Below are 27285 nucleotides of genomic sequence, written 5' to 3'. Positions count from 1 at the left end.
ATAAACATTCTTCCAGACTGATCAAGGCAAAGAAAGATATCACTGACTCCAAGAGCAATAGGAGAAGCACACTACAGAGCCTACAGACATTAGAATATAACAGGGAGAGGCTGGGAGGTGACTCAGCAGTTAATAACACCCGGTTGTTCTTGCAGAAGACCTGGGTTTGGTTCCCAGTGCCCGCATGGTGGCTCGTAGCCATCTATAACTCCACTTAGAAGAGATCTGATGCCCTCTTCTGAGCTCCTCAGGTACGAGGCATGCACATGGTGCATATGTATACTGTTGTGTTTTATAAAAAGATAAAGAGAGAGAAGGACTATGTTTTGGTGGATGTGTAGGCAGGTGTGGGGGAAGGGGATGCCTCCATAGGCCCATGCTGAGGCATCCCTTCCCCATGAGGGACCAGTCACATGACAGTATAGTATAGAATAGAGTTTATTCAGGGCATGGGGAGGGAAGTTGAAAGGGTAGCAGACAGAAAAAGGCAGAGAGAGAGAGAGAGAGAGAGAGAGAGAGAGAGAGAGAGAGAGCGCATGGGGAGAAGAAGAAGAGAGGAGAGGAGAGGAGAGGAGAGGAGAGGAGAGGAGAGGAGAGGAGAGGAAAGGAGAAGGGAAGGAAAGAGAAGAGAAGAGAAGAGAAGAGAAGAGAAGAGAAGAGAAGAGAAGAGAAGAGAAGAGAAGAGAAGAGAAGAGAAGAGAAGAGGTCAGCCATGAACACAGGGAGAGAGGGGGGAAGCAGTGAGCAGACAGAGCAGGAGCAAGAAGGCAAGAGCAAGAGAGAGCAGAGGGGGGCCAGCAACCTCTATAATAATGATACAGGAATACATGGCTGCTGCCAGGTAACTGTGGGGCAGAGCTTAGACAAAATGCTAACATATACACAGACAAATACTCATGAACATAAAAATGATTAAAACATATAATAGGGAAATATAAACAACTTATGTCATTGAGCTTAGCAGCCTAGGTAAAATTAATAAATTCATTGAGAGCCACATATAGCCTAAGATGGTACCTACCCATCCGTAACCTGAATATCTCCAAGATCTAATAGTAGAGAAACTGGACTTGTTGCAAAGAAAGGGATTTGAGAGAATGAGAATAGCCTTGGAAAAAGCACCAGGCCCTGGTAGCTTCACTGGTGAAATCTGCCCACGTTTTATTGAAGAAATAAGATTAAGCTCTTGTAAACACACACACACACACACACACACACACACACACACACACACACACACATACACGCAAAGGCAACACTCTCCCAATCATTCAATTACATCACAATTTAAAAACATCAAGTGGCGAGCAGGCCACCATTACTGTGGAGGGCAGGGCTGCCATTACTTACAAGGCTCCTAAATCAAAGTCATTGCCCAAGAATTCTTCAAGCAGACTCGTATCCAGGGCTGGGTTCTCCAGAGTGCCACTGGCTCCCTGTGCTGCGAAGAGAAATTGAAAGTCTTGAGAACCACAGCCTTCCAGCGTGGCTGCTGAAACCTGGACAAGCAGATACCCAGACTCACAGCGCGCGTATTGGGAATGACGTCTCTTTGCCATTTAAATACTTCCTTCAGAAATTTCTTCAGATCACCCTTCCCAGCAAGACTTCCTGGTACTATTTATATAAGAACAATTGGTTCTTATGTTTTATTTTAACAAGTTCCCTGACTAAGTGTTCTGATCATTGTGATGAGAAACTCTTTCTCCTGACCATCTGACGCTGGTATAGTGTTCTGTTTATGAGCCCCTGTAACACTGAACGCTTGCCTTGTGCACTGTTGAAAACTCACTTTCCCTTGCCCTCTCCCTCCCTTGTCCCTCCTCCCCTTTTCCCTTGCCCTCTCCCTCCCTGGTCCCTCCCCATCCCCTTCCCTTCTTCTCCTTTAAGGAGAGAAATTTCATCTTCCTTATTTTTCCGCATTGACCCAAGGCCTGAGAGAAGTAAGCAACAACATTATCAGTTGTTGGATAGATAGACAAATAATGAATGAATGGGTGAGTGGATGGATGGATGCATGGCTTGCCGATTGGTTTGACCAACATAAGTTCAGTTGCTTCTTTACATTTTTGTTAGACTTCCTAGCATATCACAGTTCCATCCTTCGTCTTGTCTTACAAAATGAAAAGAAAACATTTATTTTTCACTGATGGTAGTGAATATTACTAGAATTTTAAAAGAATGTAAAACACAGTACAAAAATATAATGAAGAAGAGCTAAAAAAAAAAAACATTTCGGGGGTTGCAGGTAATGGCTTAGCAGGTAAAAGAAGCTTTCTGTACAAGTCTGAGCACCTGAGTTTGATCTCTGGAAAATACGGTGCAAGAAGGGAACTCCTCCAAAACGTTGTCTTCCACCCTCCATATACACAAATGCCCACCCTCTCTCTCACACACACAGCAATAATAAATAAAATAAACACTTTTGACAGCAGTGAAAATGAATTTATACTTAGCAAACTCAAGTGAAAAATAACTGATTATCACAAATTATCAGACCATCAAGTATGATGGTTGGCTAAAATATAATATGAAAACTAATTGTAAGAGAGGCCCCTCGGTCTTGCAAACTTTATATGATCCAGCACAGGGGAATGCCAGGGCCAAGAAGTGGGAGTGGGTGGGTAGGGGAACAGGGGCGGGGGGAGGGTATAGGGAACTTTCGGGATAGCATTTGAAATGTAAATAAAGAAAATATCTAATAATAATAAAAAAGAACAAAAAAAGAAAACTAATTGTTTTTATATAAACAATACCAACTGATGTTCAGATGAGTATAGTGGGGGAGGTTTCATTTAAAATAACAACAAGCCTAAAACACAAGCCATACCACTACTTAAATCGGAGACAGAAGAAGCGTCCAACACATTAGTGACTTTTTTTAACCCTATTTCTTGGCCTTGAAAGAATTCTTTAAAGCTGGTATCTCTAACAGCAAAGAAAGAATTATTTATATTCTGCAGTCCCTGTTGGTCCCATCAAGTTAGTTTTATTGTATTACGTTCAAGTAAAATTAATATAGTATAAGATTAGATCTATTTATTAGCCAAATAGTGTGGTACACACCTGGAAGCCTCTGAGTGTAGGATGCAAATGCAGTAAGACTGTGCATCTGAGGCCAGCCTGGGCCACAGAGTGAAATGTACCTCAGGAAATAAATAATTGATTTCATTAAAAATTATCCTATCCACTCATTTATTATTCTCTCTGTGAAGAGAGACAATGGGTGTGATTACAACACCATTAACAGTGGCTTACTTGGAGTATTTAAGACAATTCTATCATTATTTGAAAACAACTACTTTATACTTTGGAAAAAATACGTTGTACAACTTCGCATCAAATGATATTTTAAAAAACTTCTAAAGCCAAGTTGCCAGAGTTCTCAAAAATAAAGAAAAAGTCTAGAATCATTCATAGGAATAAATCGGAAAACTTCCACTCATTCTTCTTAACAGACTCTTTACATAACAGCACAAAGGTCAGGCATGGTGAGACACACCTTTAAGCCTAGCGCTCAGGAGGCAGAAGAGGGCAGATCTCTCTGAGTTCGAGGCCAGTTTGATGTACACTGCAAGTTCCGGGCCAGCTAGGGGCTGTCTCAAAATGAGAGAGAGAGAGAGAGAGAGAGAGAGAGAGAGAGAGAGAGAGANAGAGAGAGAGAGAGAGAGAGAGAGAGAGAGAGAGAGAGAGAGAGAAACAAAGAGAGAAACAAAGAGAGAAACAAAGAGAGAGAAACAAAGAGAGATAGATGATAGGTAGATGATTGATAGGTAGATAGATGTTAGATGGATGGATGGATGGATGGATAGATAGATAGATAGATAGATAGATAGATAGATAGATAGATAGATAGATAGATAGATAGGCTGAAGAGATAACTGTGTTTAAAGTGCATGCTGCTCTTGCAGAGGACCCTCATTCAGTTCCCAGTAATCCCATGGGTGGCTCACAGCTGCCTATAACTACAGCTGCAGGGGATCCAATGCCCTCTTCTGGCCACTGTGGCCACCTACAAAAAAATGCCATACACTTACACAAACACAAACGGACAGAAATAAATTATAAATAAACAAGTAAACAAATAAACAAAGCAGCATCCCAGAGCACCCACTTAAAATGTGAACACTGTACCTCCCCCACCAGTTTCACAGTCATGGAATCTAAGATGTGGTGGTTTGGATGAGACTGGCCCCTATGTGCTCAGATATTTGAATACTTGGTCACCAGTTGCTCTTTGGGGAGGCTAAGGCGGTATGGCCTTATTGTAGGACACGTGTCACAGATACTCCGCTTTGAGGTGTAAATGCTTTGCACCATTTCCAGTCTGCTGTCCCCCTTCCTGCTTGTGTTGCAGGTTGTGCGTAAGCTCTCAGATTGCTGATCCAGCTGCCAAGCCTGGCACCTCCACTCCACCATCATAAACTCGGAACCTCCGGAATCGTGAGCCCAAATAAACTCTTCCCTTTCCTAAGCTGCCTTGGTCATGGTTCTGTTATTGGTGTCTTGTTCGGTTTTTGTTTAATCTCACTATAAGTAGCATACCCTTGCAATGCACGCAGAGAGATATATAATAAACCAATGAATTAATTAATAAAATGCCATCACTGGTCACACATTTAAAACACGAGCAACGTGATAATGCCGTTGGTTTCACAATTCTGGAACACAGAGGAAAAATGAAAGGCCACATGGGCAGAAATGAAATGTAAAAAGAAAACCACAGACTAGTGGTGAATGTTGTCAAGTGGAATTGAACTTTTGGAGACCCCATCATTAAGGTACAAAAAGATGAGGTAGTCCTTGGATTTATTTATGAAAAGGAAAAATGTGTTTGACTTTTAAAATCAATGCCGAGAGCACTGAATATTCTATCGAATACTTTTCATGGACGGCATGATGATTAAAGACTCCCATCAAGGGACACCCAGCAATAAGTTTAGTGATCTTTTTAATTTAAATGATTTAGCTAGAGTGATTAGTGTTAGGGGTGAAGTAGGATGTTGTTGATTCGTCATACACTTCAGTATGACAGAGCTGTGATTCTCAATCTGTGGACTGTGACACCTTTTGGGGATGAAATGACCCCTAAATAGGGGTCACCTAAGATCACTGGAAAACAGGTATTTACATTACAATTCATAACAGTAGCAAAATGACAGCTATGAAAGAGCAACAAAAATAATTTATGGTTGCGGTCACCACAGCACGAGGTGAGGTATTAAAAGGTCGCAGCATTAAGAAGGCTGAGAACTGCTGTGTAGAGTGTCACAGGTATCCAACATCCAGAAACTGCTGAGCAAGGGATAGTTAGGGCAAGCAACTGGTTGGTCAGGTGCAGCTTTGCGGCCATCAGCAGCTCTGCATTGACACAGTAAGAGCAGGATTAGAGGATTTCCTTCGGCAACTCCTGACATCCATTCTGCGTGGGTCACTTTTGGTATGAAATATTTTGTTCTTCTAGATAACAAAATCGTTGTGTCTTTAGAATCTGAACCAAGTGGAGTTTTGTTTTATGGCTTTGGCCAATGATAAGAAGCCAAAGGCTTCTCTTTACTCTTATTAAATTCTGAAATAGGTGCGAGGTAGTTGAATAAGGGCTCAGTACATTTTGTGGTTTCTTCTTTCAGGTGTGATTTAAATAATGCAGCACTTCAGTTCTCTCCCACACCAGCATTTCTTATGTTTTGTGCTGGCCTCACAAAAGGAATGTGAAGGCTTCCTTCTCTGTGTGTGTCCTGGAATTGTGACACTTGTGGAGAAGAAACACAAGCAACTCTGTTTACAGACATGGTAAAGAGCAAAATGTGTGGGACCAGTCACAAACATTTCCTGGATTTATAGGGGAAAGAGATCCCTGAACTTTGTGATGCTCAAAAATGGTACCATGGCCTTTAGCCTTTAGATTGACTTTGAAGAAAGGCGAGGATGAAGACTATAGAACAAATGTCATTATCTTCCATCCAGCCCATTAGTGTCTACTAAGTGCTCTGCATATGCCAAGCTCTGTGCAATGTGCTGGATACATAGGAACAAAAAAAGGAATGAGAGGGGCTAGAGAGTTGGCTCAGTGGTTAAGAATACTGACTGCTCTTCCGAAGGTCCTAAGTTCAAATCCCAGCAACCATGTGGTGGTTCACAACCTTCTGTAAGGAGATCTGATGCCCTCCCTCTTCTGGGGTGTCTGAAGACAGCTACAGTGTACTTACATATAACAAATCCTTTTTAAAAGGGGTGTGGGGAATGAGAATCTTCCATGGGGAGCAGCAAGATAATTCAACAGGAAAAGGCACTTGTCACCAAGTGTGATGGTTCGTATGTGCTTGGCCCAGAGGGTGGCACTATTAGGAGGTGTGGCTTTGTTGGAGTGGGTGTGGCCTTGTTGGAATAGGTGTGCCACTGTGGGCATGGGCTTTAATAGCTTACATCCTTGCCTGGAAGTAAGTCTTAGGTTTGCTTTCAGAACAAGAGGAGGAACTCTCAGCTACTCCTGCGCCATGTCTGCCTGGATGCTGCCATGCTCCTGCCTTGATGATAATGGACTGAACCTCTGAACCTGTAAGCCAGTCCCAATTTAATGTCCTTTATAAGAGTTGCCTTGGCCGGGCGTGGTGGCACATGCCTTTAATCCCAGCACTCGGGAGTCAGAGGCAGGCAGATTTCTGAGTTCAAGGCCAGCCTGGTCTACAAAGTGAGTTCCAGGACAACCAGGACTATACAGAGAAACCCTGTCTCGAAAAACCAAAAAAAAAAAAAAAGAGTTGCCTTGGTCATGCTGTCTGCTCACAGCAGTAAAACCTTAACTAAGACAGAAGTTAGTGCCAGAGACTGGGGTGTTGCTGTGACAGGCCTGGCCATGCTTTTGTTTGGAAGATGTGGATTTGGGGACTTTGGATTTGGAAGGCAGTGGAATGCTTTAAGTATGACATAGTGAGCTACCTAGTAGAATATGGAAGACTTTGTTGCTGAAAGTGATTTGAACTGTGCAGACCTGGAAGAAGAAATTTCAGTGGAGAAGTCCCTCGGTATGTGACATAGAGACTGCTTTTTTGTGGTATATCGGTGAAGAACGAGGCTGCTTTTTGCCATGGTCAGAAGAGTCTGCCTGAGGCTAAGGTGAAGAGATTTAGATTGTGTTAACAAAGGAAATCTCAAAAAAGCCCAGCAGAGACTTTGTTCCCTGGTTTAGTCTTATGAAGAGTAGTTTAATGAAAAGCAGCAAGCTGAGAAAGGAAAAATACAAAATATATGGCTCACATATTAAAGGGGCGCCAGGAAGTAGAACGGAGCTGAATCCTATGCTCTAGGAGATAACAGATTAAGGGAATGGTGACCTTGGGGCAAGATCTTACCCAGCTAAATTTAAGAACAGGCATGTCCCAGGAGATTGAGGCAAGTAGATCTCTGAGTTCAAGGCCAGCCTGGGACAAAAGCTTGTTCTAGGTGACGAAAAGCTTAAATCTGGGCATGGTGGCACACACCTTTAATCCCAAGATTACAGGAGACAGAGCCATACAGATCTCAGAGTTGAAGGTCAATCTACAGAGCAAGTTCCAGGACAGCCAACCTTAGGCAGAGAGGGAGTTGGAAACAGAAAGCTCGTAATAGAATAAGGGGACCATGTTCCAGCCCCAACAAGCAGCAGAACTCCGGCAGCTTTAGCCATCTGGCACTGGCTTTAGAGTCCAGAATAGAAGGGACTACTGGGAAAATTGATGCTGGTTAGCTGGAGCTAAGAAATCAATGGTGATTAAGAAGAGACCAGCATCACCGAGATAAAATCTGGGAAGTGTTTTCTGAGAACACAAAGAAACTGTGTTCCAGAGATAGCCAAGTTTGTACCTCATGCTGCAGCTGAAGTTGGTAATGTGTAAGAGTCACCCAGGTGGAACTGGTGTTGAAGGCATGAAGGGGTCATGGAGAGCAGCTGAAGCTTGGCTCTGTGAGAAGCCAGGGAAGGCCACTGACAAAGGTGCAGCCTCAGTTGCAGTTGGCGGTACAGGACTGAAGGGGTCATGAAGAAGCTGAGGCTTGGCTCCATGAAGAGAGCCTATGAGAGACTACTGGTGAAGCCTAGTTGTAGTGGAAGGCACCAGATCATGCCAGTACCATGGGATGATCACCAAGAACAGCTGTAGCAGTGGAGTGGAGTCAAGCAGAGCCTAGAGTGCTACAGAGGGCAGAGCTGGAGAAGTGACGTCAGCCCTTTGGAGGAGCCCAGAAGACCATGCATGGACATCACACATTGGAACAAGAAGCTGTGAAGTTGAAATTGCCTTGGAGACAACAAAATGTTAGAGATGTCAGATTGTAGGACCCCTGCCGAGGAAAGCTGCTAAGAGGGAGTGGAACCAGCCCAGTCAACAAAGATAAAAAAGGAGTGGAGATCTGAAGGCTACTTTATCGTCAGACACAGCGATGCAGAGTTTGGAGTTTGCCCAACTGGTTTCCTGTCTTGCTTTGGGGATTACAGTTAAGTGATTGGGTGAATCTCAGAAGAGACCTTGAACTTTGGACTTTAACATTGTTTTAACATTGTTGAGACTGCTATAGACTATGAGGACTTTGGAAGTTGGACTAAATGTACTTTTTCAAATTATTCTATGGCTAGGTATGGACCCCATAAACTCATGTGCTTGAACAAACCTATGAGGGTCAGGGAGTGGAATGTGATGGTTTGAATATGCTGGGCCCAGGGAGTGGCACTATTAGGAGGTGTGGCCTTGTTGGAGTAGGCGTGTCACTGTGGGCATGGGCTTTAATACCCTAATCCTAGCTGTCTGGAAGCCAGTCTTCTCCTGTTTGCTTTTGGAACAAGAGGTAGAACTCTCAGCTCCTCCTGCACTATGCCTGCCTGGATGCTGCCATGTTCCTGCCTTGATGATAATGAAATGAACCTCTGAAAAAGCCAGGCCCAATTAAATATTGTCTTTTGTAAGAGTTGCCTTGGTCATGGTGTCTGTTCACAGCAGTAAAACCCAAACTATGACACCAAGTCTGAGGTACCAGGAACTGTGGTTAGAAGAAAGGGAATAACTCTTTCTGCAAGTTGTTGTCTGACTTCTACGTGCGGACTGTGATGTATGTGCACACACACGTGCTTTCACACGCACACATGTGAGAGGACAGAAAAAAAAGATAAGAAAAAAGAAGGAAGCAAAGAGAGAAGGAAGAAAAAAGGAAAAGAGAAGGAAAGGAAAGGGAGGGGAAGGGGAGGGAGGGGAAGAGGAAGGGAAAGAAAGCAAGGGTTGGGTACAATACCCACATCATAGAGAAGGAACTAGGATACTGTCGCACAGTGGTGGCCATGTGACAGGCTGATTTTGAATCCTTTCTGAAGAAGCCAGCTATGCAAGCATCAAGGAGGGAGCGTGCTGGGCAGAGGGAATGTCAAGGGCAAGAGCAAGGGAGGTGTTCTGGGTGGGCATCCGATCCTCCGGAACAGCCCAGGGGTGGAGGGAGAATGAGATCAAGGGAACGGAAGCCTTTGGGAGAGACTTGATGTGCTTCAGACACAGTTTCAAAAGGTCCTTCTGGTCGCTGCTTTTATGCAAAGGGATTTTAAGGGAGCAAGAACGGGAGGGAGCTGCATTTGAATGCTACCGCAGCTGTCCAAAGACAATCGGTGAAATTTCAACTTTCTACTCTGTACCTGGCTAGACGTCAGACTTTACCTTCCTCATGCCATTCAACCTCCATTCAGTCCTAGAGAGTGGGCTGTCAGGGCCGTGAAGTTTACAAGGGTTAGGATTGTAGGCAGAGCCTGTGCTTTGAGAGGTAGGGGGCAGGGGGATGTTGAGAGTAAGTTCAAGGGTCAAGCAGAAGGCTGGGGAAGTAGCTTGGTTGGTAGAGTGCTCACCTAGCATGCTTAAAGCCCTGGGTTCCACCCCCAACGCTGTTTAAACCAGGTACAGTGGCACGTGGTTGATGCACGTGGTTGGGAAGCAGAGACTGGAGGAACATAAGTTAAAAGCCATTCCAGGCCACCTAGTGAGTCTGAGGCCAGGTTGGGCTACAGGAAACTTGGTGTCAAGGCAGGCCTGGGTTGGCTCCCCACTGCCACTTACACACCGTGATCGACTCTGGGCAAGCTGGTTGAGCTGCCTCTGCCAGCGATGCCAACCAACTGTGGAGGGGACCTGCCTGTTCTAGTGCTTCGCTGGGCATTGGGCAAGCCAAGTGCTAAGCAGAGCAGATGGGAGGAGAAATCTGTTTGGTTTCACATGGAAGCTCCTGCCGGCATCTCATCTGCTTTCTAGGGCACCCTTCCCCTAAGAGATGCACACGCGCGCACGCAAACACACACACACACACACACACACACACACACACACACACACACACACGTGTGTACACTCTTCCCTTAACACACACACACACATGCACACACACATGTGTACACCCTTCCCTTAACACACACATACACACACACACATGCACACACACACACATTCACGCACATGCACATGAACAAACATAAACATGCATGCACGCACTTGCACACGTGTGCATGCACACAGACCCTTCGGAAGGTGGAAATAGACATCTGTATACGCCCCACTTGCTCCTTATTATCCTGCTCCCCTTCCCAGATGGACACAGGAGATGGACCCTGCCCGACACAGCTCGTCCCAACGCCGTAATGCACATGGAGAAATGGATCCCTGCTGGGGCCGCCTTTCTCTAGGAGTCCAGATTGCATCTGTGCTTTTCAGACCCAGAGGAAATAACTCAACAAGATAAATGCTTAGTGTCAGATAAAACTGTTTCAGGGGGTTTTTACACACAGAGAGCAAGTCTCGGATGGCTCTTAAAAATAAATCTTGTGCTTTAAAAAATAATCGCTTTGCTCTAAATGGCTTAACCGCTCGCTTGGATCACCCGGCTTGCAGATCCCTCCTCCTGCCAGGTGGCTCCTTTTCCCCTCGAGTCTCCTTGCTTCTGCATGGAGACTTCATGGCTGAGAGGGCTGCCACGGCCCTGCTCACGGGAAGAAAAGCTGCAGAGGGCCCCATGGGAGTGTCAGAGAAGATGTCTCTTGATAGGATATGCAAACGAGTTCCAACTCTGAGACAGGAAACAGGTAACAAATGTGTCTGAGAGTAAGAGCCACGCCCTCGATGAAACTCACCACCAGCTCTGCATCTCTGTATTTTAACCAGGGGCCAATTATGGGGTTGTGTGTCTGCTCTCTCTGCTCAACTCTAAGCTCCTCGAGAACATGAACTGTCTCTTACTGTACAGCTTCTAAGCATGTAGAACAGTGGGGCTCAACCTGTGCGTCTCCACCCCCTTGGGAGTCGAATATTGGCTAGCCTGCATTTCAGATGTTTCTCTTATGATCCATAGCAGTAGTGAAATTAGTTATGAAGTAGCAACAAAATAATTCTATAGGTGGGGGTGGGGGTGGGAGGGCGTCACCACCCCGTGAGGTACTGTATTAAAAGATTGTAGCATTAGGAAGGTTGGGAACCACTGATCCAGAACATGACCTGGGATATGGTAGTTATTCAACAGATATTAAATTTGTTCCACAAATGAAGGCTTGGAAGAGTTGTTGTAATTATCGTTAGTACAACTGTGAAACATTAATCTAAATGTGAAAAACCACAGGCTTCTGTGGTTGGCCTCAACAGTGTGGTCGACTGACTCTCATTATTATTATTATTATTATTATTATTATTATTATTATATGTAAGTACACTGTAGCTGTCTTCAGACACGTATCCCTCTCCCCTCCCCCTCTCCCCCCGCCCCCCGTCCCCACTCGCTCCGGCCCTGCTCGCTCTCTTGTCGCTGCCGCTCAGGACATGAGCCGCTTCCCCACCGTAATGGTTTATATCCCCTGAATCGGAGTTGCATGTGCCATATGTGTGACCACCGTGACATAAACTGACACAATCCCAAGCGGTAAGGCACATGTGACAAGGTGACGAACACAACACTTTCAGCAGAGAAGCAACATGATCACACTTATAACCTTGAAAGGTCCTTCAGCCTACAGCTGGGAGACTGCCGTGCCTGGGTTTCACTGTCTGTAAAGTGATAGGAATAGCCCTACTTTGTAGAGTTGCGAGAGTTAAATGAGATGATACACACAAATGGCTTGGCCCCGGGACCAGAAGTGCTACTTTGTATTGTTACCATCAGTTTCGCTGCTCAGAAAGTTCACAGACTGCTGAGGAAAAACAAAGGTCAAAACCTCACAGCAGGGGGCTGGCGAGATGGCTCAGCGGGTAAGAGCACTGACTGCTCTTCCAGAGGTCCTGAGTTCAATTCCCTGCAACCACATGGTGGTTCACAATCACCCATAAAGAGATCTGATGCCCTCTTCTGGTGCATCTGAAGACAGCTACAGTGTAATTAGATATAAAAGAAAATAAATCCTTTTAAAAAATTTTTTAAAACCTCATAGCAACAAATACAACATCCCAAGCATGACATGGTGGTGTGATCGTTATTCAATAAATATTAAAGATGTGTGCAAGGCATTGTGGGATACCTTGATGACTTAGCAGAGTGATACAGTGTTGGGAAAAGCTCCGGGATAGGGGGTCAAGGAGTTGTAACAAGAGCAGCATGCCATGTGACTCTGACCCAGTTCCATGGAATCACAGTCCAGAAAGTAGGAGAATGCGGGACAGGGTGAAGAAGCCAACTGGGACATACTTTTGTCTCTTATTCTAAGATTAGTGACATTGAGTTACTAGCTTAAAATTGGCCATAGGGAAAATGTTTATGTCATCAAAATGCTACAAAGAGCGGGAGGGCCTGACCCTTTTTTTTCCCCTCCCAGAGACTTGGCTATTAAATATTTGATCACACACCATCACACATGAGTGGCACTTGTAAGGCTAAAGTGCTGGATCTTGTGACTCGTCAGAAATGCAGCCGAGTCCTTAGCCCTATTTCAAGAGTCATGCTGAAGTCTGGGAACTGAATTGAGATGGGGCGAGCAGCTCCAGAAAGGAGAAGTCCAACCTAGCAGCATTGTTTGGGAAGGCTGTAGAACCCTTTGTGAAGTAAGGCCTTGCTGGTGGACGTTGGCCACTAGGAGGGGACCTTGATGGCTCCAGTCCTGTTCCGATCCTAGTCTAGTCTCTGCTTCTTAGTCAGCCATCATGTGAGCAGGCTGTAAGTTCCCAGTGCTGTGTGGAACAAGCCATGCCATTGCTGGGCTGTGTTCCCTGAGAGTCAGAATAGAGCCCGCCCTCTTCACGTGGCTCCTGACAGGTACTCCATCGCAGTGCTCAGAAGAGTCACTCAACAGGATGAGTATCAGGACAACGTCCCCAAGAAAAGCAGCTCCAGTGCCTGTCTCAAGTGCCTGAGTCTTTCCCAGTCTTCGTGTATGGATATCTCACACTGATCTACCCAGACCTAGTCAGCTTCTCCCAGCACTGATTGCAGGATGGAATGGACTCTCTCTGGACTTTAACATGGTATGAATCACCAGGAGCTTAAATGACCGACGGTAACTAGGAGATAAAATGAAACTCAGTCTTTATTCAATTTGAGTAAACACATAGTTTAAGTACATCCGGGGGCAACTTCCATGTGGGGTTCTCTGTAATGCTCAAAGATACAACGTTCTAGAGAAGGCTATTGAAAACTGGGCTTCTGGGTTTTTCTGAGAGCAGGAGCCATCAGAGAGGCTGTGCATGCCCGCTAAGAACAAGCTCTGCAGGACTTTTCTTTTCCTGTACACCGGCTGAATGGCAGATTAGGAGACTGGATGGACGGGTACATCCTGATCCCAACTAGATGCTTAACAGATGCCTTCACTTGGCATTCAGTGGGTAGTCAATGAGGTGCTGTGCGCCAGGGACCACAGATTCAAGAGTGGGCAGCATTCACCCTGCCTCACCTGTGAAGCACAAAGAGCAGAACGGCCAAGCGAGAACACAGGCAGTAACAACAGTGTGACGCTAAGGAGCCATCAGGGAGGAGCATCTAATCCAATGGGAGAGTGGGAGATAGGTCGGAGGTGGGGACCCGAGTGGTAGGAAGGATGGAATGTGGTAGCAGAAATACTTTAGATTCCCATGGAATTTGATGACCTTAGCAGCAGTTCTCAGCCTGTGGGTCGAGACCCCACTGGGGGGGTCAAACAAGCCTTTCACAGGGGTCACACATCAGATAGTTACATTACGATTCCTAACAGTGGCAAAATTACAGTTATGAAGTAGCAACAAAAGCAATTTTCTGGTTGGGAGTCAGCACAGCCTGAGGAGCTGTAGTAAGGGTCGCAGCATCAGGAAGGTTGAGAACCACTGCTTTATACGCAGGAAGAGAGCAACCGTCCTCCAGAAGGCTAACCTAGGGGAAAGCTTGGTGTCTGGTATAAAAAGGCCTGACTCCTAGCCTTGATAATGGCATTTTTTAACTTGGATAAATATAAAATAGGCAAATTGTCCAAGCGTCAGACCTGAAGGGGATGGGCACACCTGGAGCAGGAGAAGGAGTCTGGTCTTGAGTGACTAAAGGCTGCTCTGACAAGATGGCTGTCAGTGAGCTAAGTATGTGGCTTTCCATTGGCTTTGCTTGGAAATGAATAGATAATAAGGACGTGTGTCCTTTTGCAAGGCATTATGAGGAAGTGTCGATAAAGCAAAGCCAATGTAGGGTTGTGGTCATAAAACCATTGACTATGAGAATAGGATCATCACGTCCTTGTTCTTCAGAACACAGGTCACCTCTTGATGATGTGCGATGATAATGTGACACCCATGCCTAATCTAGTTTGCTTTCTGTTGCTATGTGTGATGGTTTATATATGCTTGGCCCAGGGAGTGGCACTATTAGAAGGCGTGGCCCTGTTGGAGTAGGTGTGTCACTGTGGGTGTGGACTTTAAGACCCCAGCTGCCTGGAAGTCAGTATTCTGCTAGCAGCCTTCAGATGAAGATGTAGAACTCTCAGCTCTGCCTGCACCATGCCTGCCTAGATGCTGCCATGCTCCCACCTTGATGATAATGGACTGAACCTCAGACCTGTAAGCCAGCCCCAATTAAATGTTGTCCTTTATAAGACTTCCGTTGGTCATGGTGTCTGTTTACAGCAGTAAAACCCTAATACACTATGTTAAACACCATAGCCAATAACAACTTAGGGAAGAAAGGGGTTAATTTAGTTTACACCAAGGGAAGTCTGTCACCAAGGGAAGCTAAGACAGGAACTCAAGACAGACAGGCAGGAACTGAAGCAGAGAATATAATGGAATGTCGCTTGCCGGATTCCTGCCTCTGGCTTGCTTAGCTACCTTTCTTTTATACAGCCCAGGATCAACTACCTAGGGGCAGCATCACCCCTAGGGGTGGTGGGTTTTCCTGTATTCCTTAATAATTATGAAAGTGCCTCACAGATGGCCACGGGCCAATCGGATCTGGGCAGTTCTTCAGTTGAGGTCCCCTCTTTCCAGCTGATATTAACTACAGCAATGCCTTTCAAGAAAAAATGACAGCTAGTACCCAGGAGGGCCAGAAAGAGCAAAAGAACCTTCAGGCAAGCCATTGGAGAGCTGGCTAATCAGATAAGGAATGTTTGGTAAGCTCTAAGCATATAATATGCCAGCACCAAGTTAAGTCAATTTAAAAGTATTTCTTAATGTTTAATCTTCATGTGAAAGTAAGGCAGTCACCTCACTCTATCAGACTGCCTTTTACTCTCCCCATTTTCCAGAGACACAGTCTTGGTCATTGCAAGGACCTGGGTATATGTTACTATCACGTGCTATATGTGCACTTCTTATAAAATCATATGAAATAATAGCAGAATAGATGACTGGTTAAAAAAAAAAAAAAAAAACTGCTGCAATGGTTTGTATATGCTTGGCCCAGGGAGTGGCACTATTAGAAGTTGTGGCCCTGTTGGAGTGGGTGTGTCACTGTGGGTGTGGGCTTTAAGACCCTAGCTGCTTGGAAGTCAGTATTCTGCTAGCAGCCTTCAGATGAAGATGTAGAACTCTCAGCTCCTCCTGCGCCATGCCTGCCTGGATGCTGCCACGTTNACACCTTGATGATAATGGACTGAGCCTCTGAACCTGTAAGCCAGCCCCAATTAACTGTTGTCCTTTATGAGAGTTGCCTTGGTCATGGTGTCTCTTCACAGCAGTAAAACCTGTAACTAAGACAACCGCTAATGGTCAATCAAAACAGTGGTGTTCTTAAGGAAACCATAAGAGGCTTGTTAAAACAGTATTAAAGTGGCTATGCACTTCAGCGAATGAAGAGGTTTCCCCTTTTTGACAATGCTGCTGCTATAAAGAATGGCAGTTACTGAATTATGAGGACAAGGGAAGGGAGGGGTAGAAAACCAGTTATGAGAACTGGCCAACGGCAGCTGCAGTCCATGACAGAGCTGGCTCAGAGACTCCCTTCTCAGATCTGAGAGCTCTCTAAGATGTGAGAGATCTCGGCAGATAAAGCAGGCCAGGTGCTGAGCCTGTCTGCAGTCGGCGCTGGCCACATATAACTTAAAAATGTTGTAAGTGCCCTCCATATTGATGCTACTAAAATTCCACACAACTGTGTCTTCTATTTCACAGACTCTGAACGCATTTGGAGTAAATAATAAAGATCTGACAGTTGTTCTGTCTTGGAAGCTGCCCTTGAGTGATCTGTGCCCCTTCTTGGAGACAAAGGTGTAAGCTCACATGGGATTCAAAGCAGGGAGGGAAAGTGATCTACTGTATTTTGACCTATATTATTTCATCAAAGTATTTCAGTGTCTTCACTGGAAGACTATCAAATTCATACTACTTTTAAATTAATAATTTAAAATGGAGATTTAAGCAGGGGTCTCCCTCTTTCCTGGGAGTCTGAATCCACCCTTCCATCAGTCTGGGATCCTGACATCTAAAGCCTTCTTCTGATGCAAGAGAATTAGATGTTCATGCTTCGCTCTTTTCTTTAGTAAACACATGAACACAAATGCGTAATGGAATAAACAAGGTACTAAGGGCGAAGCCTAGGCACTGCGTGTAAGCCGGTGTTCGTTTTAACTGTAGTTGATAAACTTGAAGAACATCAGCTGACAACAAATTTAAGTGGCACAGGAAGATATGAAACAATCTTATTATTTTATAATGTAAGATTATATTGTTATTATTGTTATTATTATTATTATTATTATTTGATCTTTTAGATCATCGTATTTTGCAGACCAGCAAGATGGCTCACTGGGGAGAGGCATTTGTTGTGCAAGCCCAGCAGCCTGCATTCTATGCCCCCAGAATTCACATACATTCAACTGACTATACAAAGTAATTCTGGCTTCCACATACACAGAGTGGCATGTGCACCTGTAACAAGCACACACATGTGAACACACGTGTAAACACATGTTTAAACACTAGGATGTCTGAAAAAAGCCATATGGAAACTCAGTGTTCTCTAAGCTTACTTAAAAATATATACATATCAGCTGGAGAGATGGATCCAAGGTTAAAGCACTGGCTGCTCTATGAGAGGACCCAGGTTTCACTCCCAGCACGTCCATAATGGTTCCTATGATCTGTAACTCCAGTTCCAGAGACAACATGTTTTCTTCTGACTTTCACAGGCACTCTGTGAACATGGTATGCAGTCAGACATGCAAACTAGACACCAATTGACTTATAGTAAAAACAAAATAGATAGATAGATGATAGAGAGATAGACTATAAATGATGGATAGATGATAGACAGACAAATATATACATAGATATATAGATAGATATGATAATTATATGACTGATAGATGATAGGTGGATAGATAGGCTATACATAGATGGTAGGTAGGTAGATAGATAGATAGATAGATAGATAGATAGATAGATAGATAGATAAAATGGAGTTATACCATACAGATTACAATGTTCCCCCCATGAGCCACAGACTATCTAACAGAAACCCCAGTAACAGAAACTTCAGTGCCAGGCATGAAAAACTCCTTGAAATCAGGAGAATCCAAGAGACTCCCCAAACAATATAGGCTATTCCCATTGCCCTTGGCTATCTCTCAGAGGTTAAAGGTAAATCCTATTGCTGAAGATGCCATATACCTCAGACCCAGGACATGGAAGAATTGAGCTGGACCTGATCTGGAAGCTTCCTTCTTATGTATATGGGTACACTGTAACTCTCTTTAGACACACCAGGCGTCAGATCTCACTACAGATGGTTGTGAGTCACCATGTGGTCACTGGGGCTTGAACTCAGGACCTCTGGAAGAGCAGTCAGTGCTCTTAACCACTGAGCCATCTCTCCAACTCCTGAAAGCTTCCTTCTTGAGAACTAGTTCTCTCTATGCAAGTTGCCAAGAGAGAAAAGCAATCACTAGTCCTACTCAATTCTAAAGCCTATGAACAACACTCGCGGCCAGCCCAGGAAGATATGCTCAATTCTGCAAGAGTGACACTTTTGTCTTGGGGATAACCAACAGTTGTCTAACTGTTCAGTAGAGGGAATTCATTCCTAGTACTATAGACCTAGCCAACTACCCATGGATGAAAAGATCGTAGAACCTAGAGGAGAACCAGCTGCTACCATCTTCCTAAACCAATGTAACTTCTAACTGCATTCTAAGTTCCCATCCAGCGCCCACAAACATGTGGAGCTCCCATGTGAAGTTTCATCAAAGTCACTTCTTTTTGCAACAGATGGAGACTCTGACAGAGATCCGCCACTGGTCAAAATGCAGCGACTAAGTGACCATGGAATGCCAAGCCCCAGTGGACAGACACAGCTGAAATGCAATGTCTAACACCCAAGGGTCAGGGGAAACTGTGTCAGAGGAAGCGGGGGGTTATTAAAGCCAGAGGACCAGGATGCCTGCTGCTAGAAGTGTCTTCTAGACATGACAGGAGAGCAGCATATAATATCTCTACAATGTGGTTGTAAACAAGACCTATATCATGACACCTGCCCAGGTAGATGGAGGAAATTTCATAAAAACCCACTCGCCAGGTGAAGAGCTACAAGTGACCAATGGCTGCCGACAGAGGAAGAGTCAGTTTTCCCCAGCAACAAAATCCCTGACAGGTTTTCTAATCCAAGGTAGGATGGTGATTTGTATATGCTCAGCCCAGGGAGTGGCACTACTAGAAGGTGTGGCCCTGCTGGAGTAGGTGTGTCACTGTGGGTGTGGGCTATAAGACCCTCATCCTGACTTCCTGGAAGCCAGTCTTCTGCTAGCAGCCTTCAGATGAAGATGCGGAACTCTCAGCTCCTCCTGCACCACGCCTGCCTGGATGCTGCCATGTTCCTGCCTTGATCATAATGAACTGAACCTCTGAACCTGTAAGCCAGCCCCAATTAAATGTTGTCCTTCTAAGACTTGCCTTGGTTATGGTGTCTGTTCACAGCAGTACAACCCTAAGACAAGTAAGTGGTCAGCCCTAAACACATGTACATATGATCAACACTAAATAGAGTTAATAGGTGTGTGTGTGTGTGTGTGTGTGTGTGTGNGAGAGAGAGAGAGAGAGAGAGAGAGAGAGAGAGAGAGAGAAAGGAGAGATTATTCTCCTATGTGTACTTTTATATGTATATACTTACACTGAACATACATTTTCCATGTTTTATGTAAACTGAGGGTAGATAAGTTAGCTCAGGTGCTTCCAAGCCTGGTGACCTCAACCCTCCACGCCCCAGGGCTCACATAGTGGGGTTTTTTGTTTTGTTTTGTTTTGTTTTGTTTTTTTGCCATCCACACACTTGATGGTCACATAATAAACGTAATAAAATTTTGATTTGTAAATGTGTAAACTCTTCTCAGAGTTGAGTTGGGGACCAATGAATGGATGGGGATGGAGGTCTGTGGAACACCAGACTATACAAACAAGCGTGTAAGAATGGGTGAGAGGGGAGTGCGGGAGATAAACTGGTATTGAGGTGTAGAGGTCTGTGTATTGTAATGTTAAGTGCAGACCCCCCAAGACTCTGGGTTGCCCCAGAGTCTGCATGTAGTCCCACGTGACACTATGTTATCTTGCCCCCAAGTTATTTCTGATTGGTGAATAAGACAGAGCAGACATAGGCAGGGTTTAGGGTTCCAGGCTTGGAGTCAGAGGAGAACAAGGAGGGAGAGAAGAAGGTGAAGAGAGGAGAAAGCTGCCATGGGTGAGGTGAGTCATAAAATAATGGCCATGTGGGTTGGCTAATTGGAGTTAAGAGCAGCCCAGACAAAACATGGGAAATTATAGAATATGATTATTGATAGGGAAATAGACATAATAGCATAGCTGTCCAGCTCTTGTGCTGACTGCGGTTTATTATAAATATGAAGGGTGTGTGTGTGTGTGTGTGTGTGTGTGTGTGTGTGTGTGTGTGTGTGTGTGTCTTATCCAGGAACTACATGGATGAAGGCAGAGTAGAAACCCCAGATTGAGATTAAGTAATTTCTACAATGGACTGGGAATGACCTGTCAGAGTAAGAGCATATAAAAATGGGTGGCATACGGGGCTGGAGAGATGGCTCAGTGGTTAGGAGCACTGACTGCTCTTCCAGAGGTCCTGGGTTCAATTCCTAGCAACCACATGGTGGCTCACAACCATCTGTAATAGGTTCCGATGCCTTCTGCGGGTGTGTCTGGAGACAGCTACAGTATACTCATATATATTAAATAAATAATTTTTAAAAAGGGAGAAATGGGTAGCATAGAGATCTTTGGGTTTTCCATAGAATGCTAGCAAGGAGATCGAAAAGGTTTCTGTCTTGCTTTCCCCACAGGCAGACAGAAGGCCAGTAGTTCAAATGCAGTGGAAGGCACTGCAGTTAGCACATATAGATTAAAATAAATTAAAAAATTAAAAAATAGATTTCTTTTTTGTCTGGGTTTTTTATCTTCACTTTCGTTATTGTAGTTATTATTTTTGAGGTTTTAAAGTCTCCCTCTTCTGGTCAAACAGGATCAACCTGTTCCCAACAGACAGCTCTTAGTGGCACCTTCTCACACAAATCCCCCTTGAAGCGCATTTGCTCTCAGCAACAGATTCTTGACTAGCTGTTACAGCAGGGGATTATAAGAGGTTTAGAATCCTTTCTGCCTTTTCCTGCCTGGATAACAGGCGGGACTTCTCAGTAGATTTGTTCCAAAGCAATAACTCTTCTAACTCCACAAGGAAAGGAGTAAGAGGCTCATGGCCTCCTTTCCACATCTGAATACACCACCACCACCACCACTTATACAAAATGTACCTCAGAATAAAGAGTTCAGACAGGACAGTCTGATCTGCTTCTGTGCTGTTTTAATAAGGGTAAAACAAGAAATATCCACATAAACCTTTTTAAAATGTTGTTTTTTGTTTATGCATTCATGAGTTCTGAGAAATCTATTGAACTGAAGTTCTTTGTAAAATTTTGAACAGTGGTGTATTCTCTGGGGACTTTCAAAGCTTTTACCTATTGAAAATCAATAGAAATGATTAAACATTTTTATCTGAAGCAAAGATGTCCATGACATTAACTGATTAAGACTCTTAAAAGGCAGCTTCTCCAAACGCTGTCGAGTTGGGTTGAATGACCTGACCTGATAACCCTGTTGGTTATCAACGTCCACAGGCAGCAGGAACCACATCTTTATGTGCAGGAACCACATCACAACCACATCTCACTGCTGGGTAAAGGAAGGGGTCTCCCAGCAAGACCATCGCGGAACACAGGTGACATGTTACCTCACCTTGGAAGAAACTTGTAGTCTCTCAACTTCGGACTTCTTCCCGGTTCACATTCCATGTAACTAGCAGAAAGAGCTTTAGCCTGTCTAAAAACAGCAAAATCATCGCAATGTGTTCCTTCCAGGCTTAAGCCTATCTCCACACCAAAATGCCAGCTAAGCCCTTTGAGAAACAGGATGTTCTGTCCTCTCTAAAATATGCTGATTTCAAGACAAATCGAGAAAAGTTGAACCTTTCATGGTAAAAGGAAATACTCAGTACTTTGTCCTTTGTTGCTTAGCAATGAAGGGCTATAAATGGATTTTATGACTATAAAGGTTCAATAACTAGTGTGAACATGCAAAAGTTATAATAACTCCCTGGAGACAGGACTATTTCCTTGAAAAAAGAAATGTACGGGTCTATGCATAAGCTTAGATGCATTCTTGTCTCAAAATAAATAAAATAGGCACTTTGGTTTCTTTCATGGTTGCAATATAATGGAGATCAATAACTACTATGGATTTCCTCCATCTCAGCCATTCAGCATCCAACCTCATAACACTGGTCCTGTCTTCAGTCTGGCTACCCCAGATGCCCAAATCAAGAGTTAATATTGACTTTAAACTTCAGGGTAAGCCTCGCTGCCTGAACCCCCGAGAGTGTTGTTACAAGGTACGCATCAAGACAGGCCGGTGGTGACGCTCTCACATGTGTACTGTTGGCTATTTTTCCTTTAGTTCTGTAGCTGCTCGCTCGGAAAGTATAATCCCTTGCTTTCTTACCATAGTTCTGGAGCTGGGCTTTGCCAGATGGCAATAAAGTACCAACTATTTACTGTCCAGAACAATTTCATATGCAAACTGTAAAAAAAAAAAAAGAACCTGGGTGCTTTAGCAGGCACCCCATAGACGTCCCCAGCAAGCCTTCGCAAGTCAGACAGACTTCTGTGCAAACTCTCGCTCTGGTATCTAATAATACACTACATCCCTTGTGAGAATCTGTTCCCTGGACTATAAACTGCTGAGCATAGTGTTTCCTAGTGTGTGGTTGTACACGGTAGGAATTAATACATGGCTGAAGATCTACAGTGTGTGAGGGCTCAGGCTTGATTCTCAGAACAGCACATCGTACCACAGAATCAAACGCTCTCTAAGTGACATTTTTTTTTTTTTCTGATCGTAGCCTGATTAAGGAAACTCCTTTATAAAAGTAGTTTTTCTTAAAATGGGTGCTACTATTTTATTGGGTATTAAGTGTACGCCAGGCATGACCTATGTCCTAATTTGCTTTCTGTTGCTATGATAAATGCTATGACTAAAAGCAACTATGGAGGGGAAAGTTTATTTGGCTTACATTTCAGTCAACAGTCCATCATGAAGGGAGATAGGGGCAGGAACACACACAGGAGCAGAGGGAGGGACCATGGTGGACAGTGGCTGGCTGGCTTGCTCCCCCTGGTTAGCTCAGCTGCCTTTCTTCTTCAGCCTGGGCCCACCTGCCCAGGCATGGCTCCACCCAGCTGAACCCTCCATCAATCACCGATCAAGGAAACGCCCACAGGCCAATCGGATGGAGGTAATTCTTCAACTGAGATTCCCTTTTCCTAAGTATTTCCAGGTTTATGTCCAGTTGGAAAAAAAAAAACCCAAAACATTGTTATATGACACACATCTACCATAATTAAGAAAATGGTCCTACAGACACAATCCCTCAATTGAGATTCATCAGATAACTCTGGGCTATGTCAAGTTGGTAGCTGAAGCTAACTAGAACGTATTTTTACAGACCCAGTCTTACTACTCAGCCTCCTTCATGAAGCATCACAGAACCCCTTCACAGAGGAGGAAAGGGACTCCTTTGTCAGCCGCACTTAAGGATGCAAAAGAAGCAGGCTGGAGAGATAGATGGTTCAGAGGTTAAGAGCACTGACAGCTCTTCCAGAGGTCCTGAGTTCAATTCTCAGCAACCACATGGTGGCTCACAACCATCTGAAATGGGATCCAATGCCCTCTTCTGGTGTGTCTGAAGACAGCAACAGTGTACTCATACATAAAATAAGGATGCAAAAGAAGCAATATTTGAACCCAGATGATCTATGTAAGAGCTAGTGCTCTAACCATGATGTACATTACTACCACGTGCAAACGGCTACCACGGGAATGTAGAGCTCAGAGACAAGCCTGTGACTTATAAAGAGATCCAGCTCCAGATGTGGGTTACAGTTAAAATATATTTTTGAGGTTCAAGCAACCCAATTTAATAGAGAATTAGGGAGAGACATTAAGAGATACAACCTGGGGCTGGAGAAATGACTCGGCGGTTAAGAGCACTGACTGCTCTTCCAGAGGTCCTGAGTTCAATTCCCAGCAACCACACGGTGGCTTACAACCATTTGTGATGGGATTCAATGCCCTCTTCTGGTGACAGTGTACTCATATACATACAATAAATAAATATTTAAAAAAGAAAGGTGTGTTAGAAAAAAAAGAAATACAACCCTGCTTCTAGTTTGAGAGGTGCTAGTTTGTATTTGAGCCCCTCCAGCATGCAAGTGTTGGAGTGTCATAGCCTTCAGAGGTGTGTTGGTGTGTCATAGCCTTCAGAGGTGTGTTGCTATGTGATAGCTTTCAGGGGTGGGGGACCTTTGGGATGTGAAGAGGCCTCAGGGGCTCCATTCTTCAGAATGGGATTAAGAATCTTTTTATTATTACTTTATGCATATGGGTGTTTTGGCTGCATGTATATCTATGCACCACTTGCATGCCTGGTGCCCATGGAAACCAGAAGATGGCATTAGACTCAACAGAACTGTAGTTATGGATGACTGTGAGCCACCATGTGGATGCTGGGAATCAAACCCAGTCCTCTTAAAAAGCATCCTGAATTCTTTTTTTTGTTTTGTTTTGTTTTTGTTTTTGTTTTTTTTGAGACAGGGTTTCTCTGTCTAGCCCTGGCTGTCCTGGAACTCACTTTGTAGACCAGGCTGGCCTTGAACTCAGAAACCCCCCTGCCTCTGCCTCCCAAGTGCTGGGATTAAAGGCGTGCACCACCACGCCCGGCTCGCATCCAGAATTCTTAACCGCTAAGGTATTGCTCCAGCCCGGGTTGGTGCTCCAGCCGAGAAAGCTCTCGGGCAGCATTCTTCCCTCTTGCTTTCTCATCCCTCTGCCTTCTACCATGGGAGTACACAGAAGGTCCGCGCCAGACAACAGGTGCCAAGGTCTTGACCTTGGGCTGTGGAGCCTCCGTCACTCGGAGACAAAGGTGCGCATCCTTCATAAATTACCCAGTCTCCAGTGCTGTGCTATCGCACACGGAGCAGAGGAACACACACTTGTGGTAAAGCGAAGGGCGTGCAGGACACAATGTAGTCTAGATGAGGGGAGCAGGGTAAGTCTAGTCCGCAGGTGAACATTCAGGAGCTATAAGCGTAGGTCCGGAGCTGGTCAACCGTTTGGGCTGTGCTGATAAGTGGGAACCCATGGGTAAGCTTGTGTCGCTCAAATAGATGTGCTTTGGAAGCAGGTGCCGGAGCAGATGTGGAGAAGGGGGGTTGATTTCAGAGGAGGAAGAGGGACAAGCTGGAAGAGAGCGAGAAGCAAGGATGCCAGGGACATCACCAGGCGAGTGTGTGCACGAGTAAACAGAGGGCACCAGAGGCGGGTGCAGACAACTCTCAGAGGACCCCAGCTAAAGACTTCCAACGGCTCTAGCAAAGGGAAGACATTTCAGAATATGGAAAACGGGTACAGAAGCCAGGTCGCCGTATGCAGAAAGTGACCGTGGGTGTTCACGGAAGGTCGGCGGTGGCGGAAGTGGAAGAGACAGGTGAGCATCTGGAAGCTGAGATAGCACAGAGGTAGAAGAAATCCAGATCAAAAAGATAGCTCGTCACTTGAACCAGGCCTAATGACCTGGTCCTTCCTATCCCGACATGAAGGAGACCTTTGAAACCGGAGTGAAAGTCAGTGTGAGGGAAAAGAGAGACAACCGTCTTGAGATGCCATCAACCTGAATCAGAGTGTGACCTAGGTCCAGGGAGAAAGAAAGGACTGCCAAGGAATGGGGAGGGCCTCCAGCAGAGGGGAGAGGGAAGCTCACAGAGAAAGGAGAGATGGCACCAAAAATCAGATGTGCCTGCCAGTCAGGGAGTCAGAAGATGGCCTGCCTCCTCCAGAAGCCCAGAGACAGACATAGAAGCGAGTGTCCCTTGGAGCCATCAGTTAGCTACACCATGCCGACAGGCTGACTTTGAACTTCTGCCCAGACCTGTAAGAAGATAATTTTCTAGCATTTGAAGCCACCAGCTACGTGATTTCTGATAGCAGCCCTGGGAAGCTAATACACCCTCTAAGACAATAACTGTGTAACTCCCACTTCCGATTCTCAAACAGCCCCTACCACATCTTTCAATGCCTGGTCTTTCTTAGGACGTCTCAAATACGATAGGCAAAGCAGACTCAACTGAGACATTTACCACAGCACCCATCTCTCTTTGAACATCCCACCTCCCCGCTCGCTGTAGAAGTGGGTGTGTCCTGCGGCCTGAGCATGCTCTGTCCAGGCGCTCTCTGTGCCGCGCCAGCCTGGGACAAAGTTCACTGTCTTTACTCCCTCCGTCTTCAGATGACGTCTCCAGACTGGGTTATTTACTGACGGAAACCAATTCTTCAGCATGTCCCATCTTAAAATCAAAACCAGACTGACCATCAGTTATTTCTCTTCCTCTGCACACCGTGTCCCAGTTACTGACACATTTCTCGGTTCCTAATCCACAACAAACATTCCCCGAAGTGTTATCAGTCCTAGCCCCTCCCCTTCTACTCTCTTTTCAACCCACTGACTGGTTTCTCCCCTGTGATGTTTTTTATATGCTTGGCCCAGGGAGTGGCCCTGTTGGAGTAGGAGTGTCATTGTGGGTGTGAGCTTTAAGACCCTCATTCTAGCTGCCTGGAAGCCAGTCTTCTGCTAGCAGCCTTCAGATGAAGATGTGGAACTCTCAGCTCCTCCTGCGCCATGCCTGCCTGGATGCTGCCATGTTCCTTTCCTTGATGATAATGGACTGAACCTCGGAGCCTGTAAGGCAGCCCCAATTAAATGTCCTTATAAGAGTTGCCTTGGTCAGGGCAGGGCTAGCTCTCCATCATTCACATATTAGCATGGCTTCAGGCAGCAGCCCAGACCATGGGCATCCACATGGGCTTTGGTGGTAACTGCCATATCAGGTGGGTCTTTGTCACCTTTATTTGTTTCCTTAGTCTCTTTTAAGCTAGAAAAGCCAGCCCTTTAGGGCAAGGTCTCTCCTCTGTACATGAATATACCATTGGGTCCTAAGAAACACTCTTTTTTTTTTTTTTTTTTTTTTTTTTTTTTTTTTTTGATTGGCTGGATCAATAGGCAAAGAGAGAAATCCTTCCTGACTTGTTCCCGTGCACTCTCCTGCATCAGGCATAGGTGTGGGGGTCAGAGGTCAGCACTTGCAGAGTTTGTCCCTTTTCTTAGCTTGTTTGGGAAGAGTCTCTCTTACTGCTTTACCGTCATGCTGCCTACTCCAGCCTCTGATAATTCTCCTGTGTCGGTTCCCCGTCTCCGTGGATCACAGATGCATGACACAGCGCCCTGGATAATTCTCCTGTGTCGGTTCCC

General features: G+C 45.0%; 1 protein-coding gene across 1 annotated transcript in view; it reads right to left on the bottom strand.

The window, feature by feature from the left end:
• Myrfl (myelin regulatory factor like) overlaps positions 1 to 27285 on the bottom strand; it is a 119404-nt gene that overhangs the window by 85933 nt on the left and 6186 nt on the right. Inside the window, exon 2 of the mRNA XM_021205470.1 lies at positions 1351 to 1441. Within this exon, the coding sequence (XP_021061129.1) occupies positions 1351 to 1441 (91 nt within the window). The remainder of the gene's footprint in view (positions 1 to 1350; positions 1442 to 27285) is intronic.

Source organism: Mus pahari, chromosome 9 (assembly GCF_900095145.1).
Source record: "Mus pahari chromosome 9, PAHARI_EIJ_v1.1, whole genome shotgun sequence".
Lineage (NCBI taxonomy): Eukaryota > Metazoa > Chordata > Mammalia > Rodentia > Muridae > Mus > Mus pahari.
Note: the sequence above shows the minus strand (reverse complement) of the source record. Positions and strands in the feature narration are given on the sequence as shown.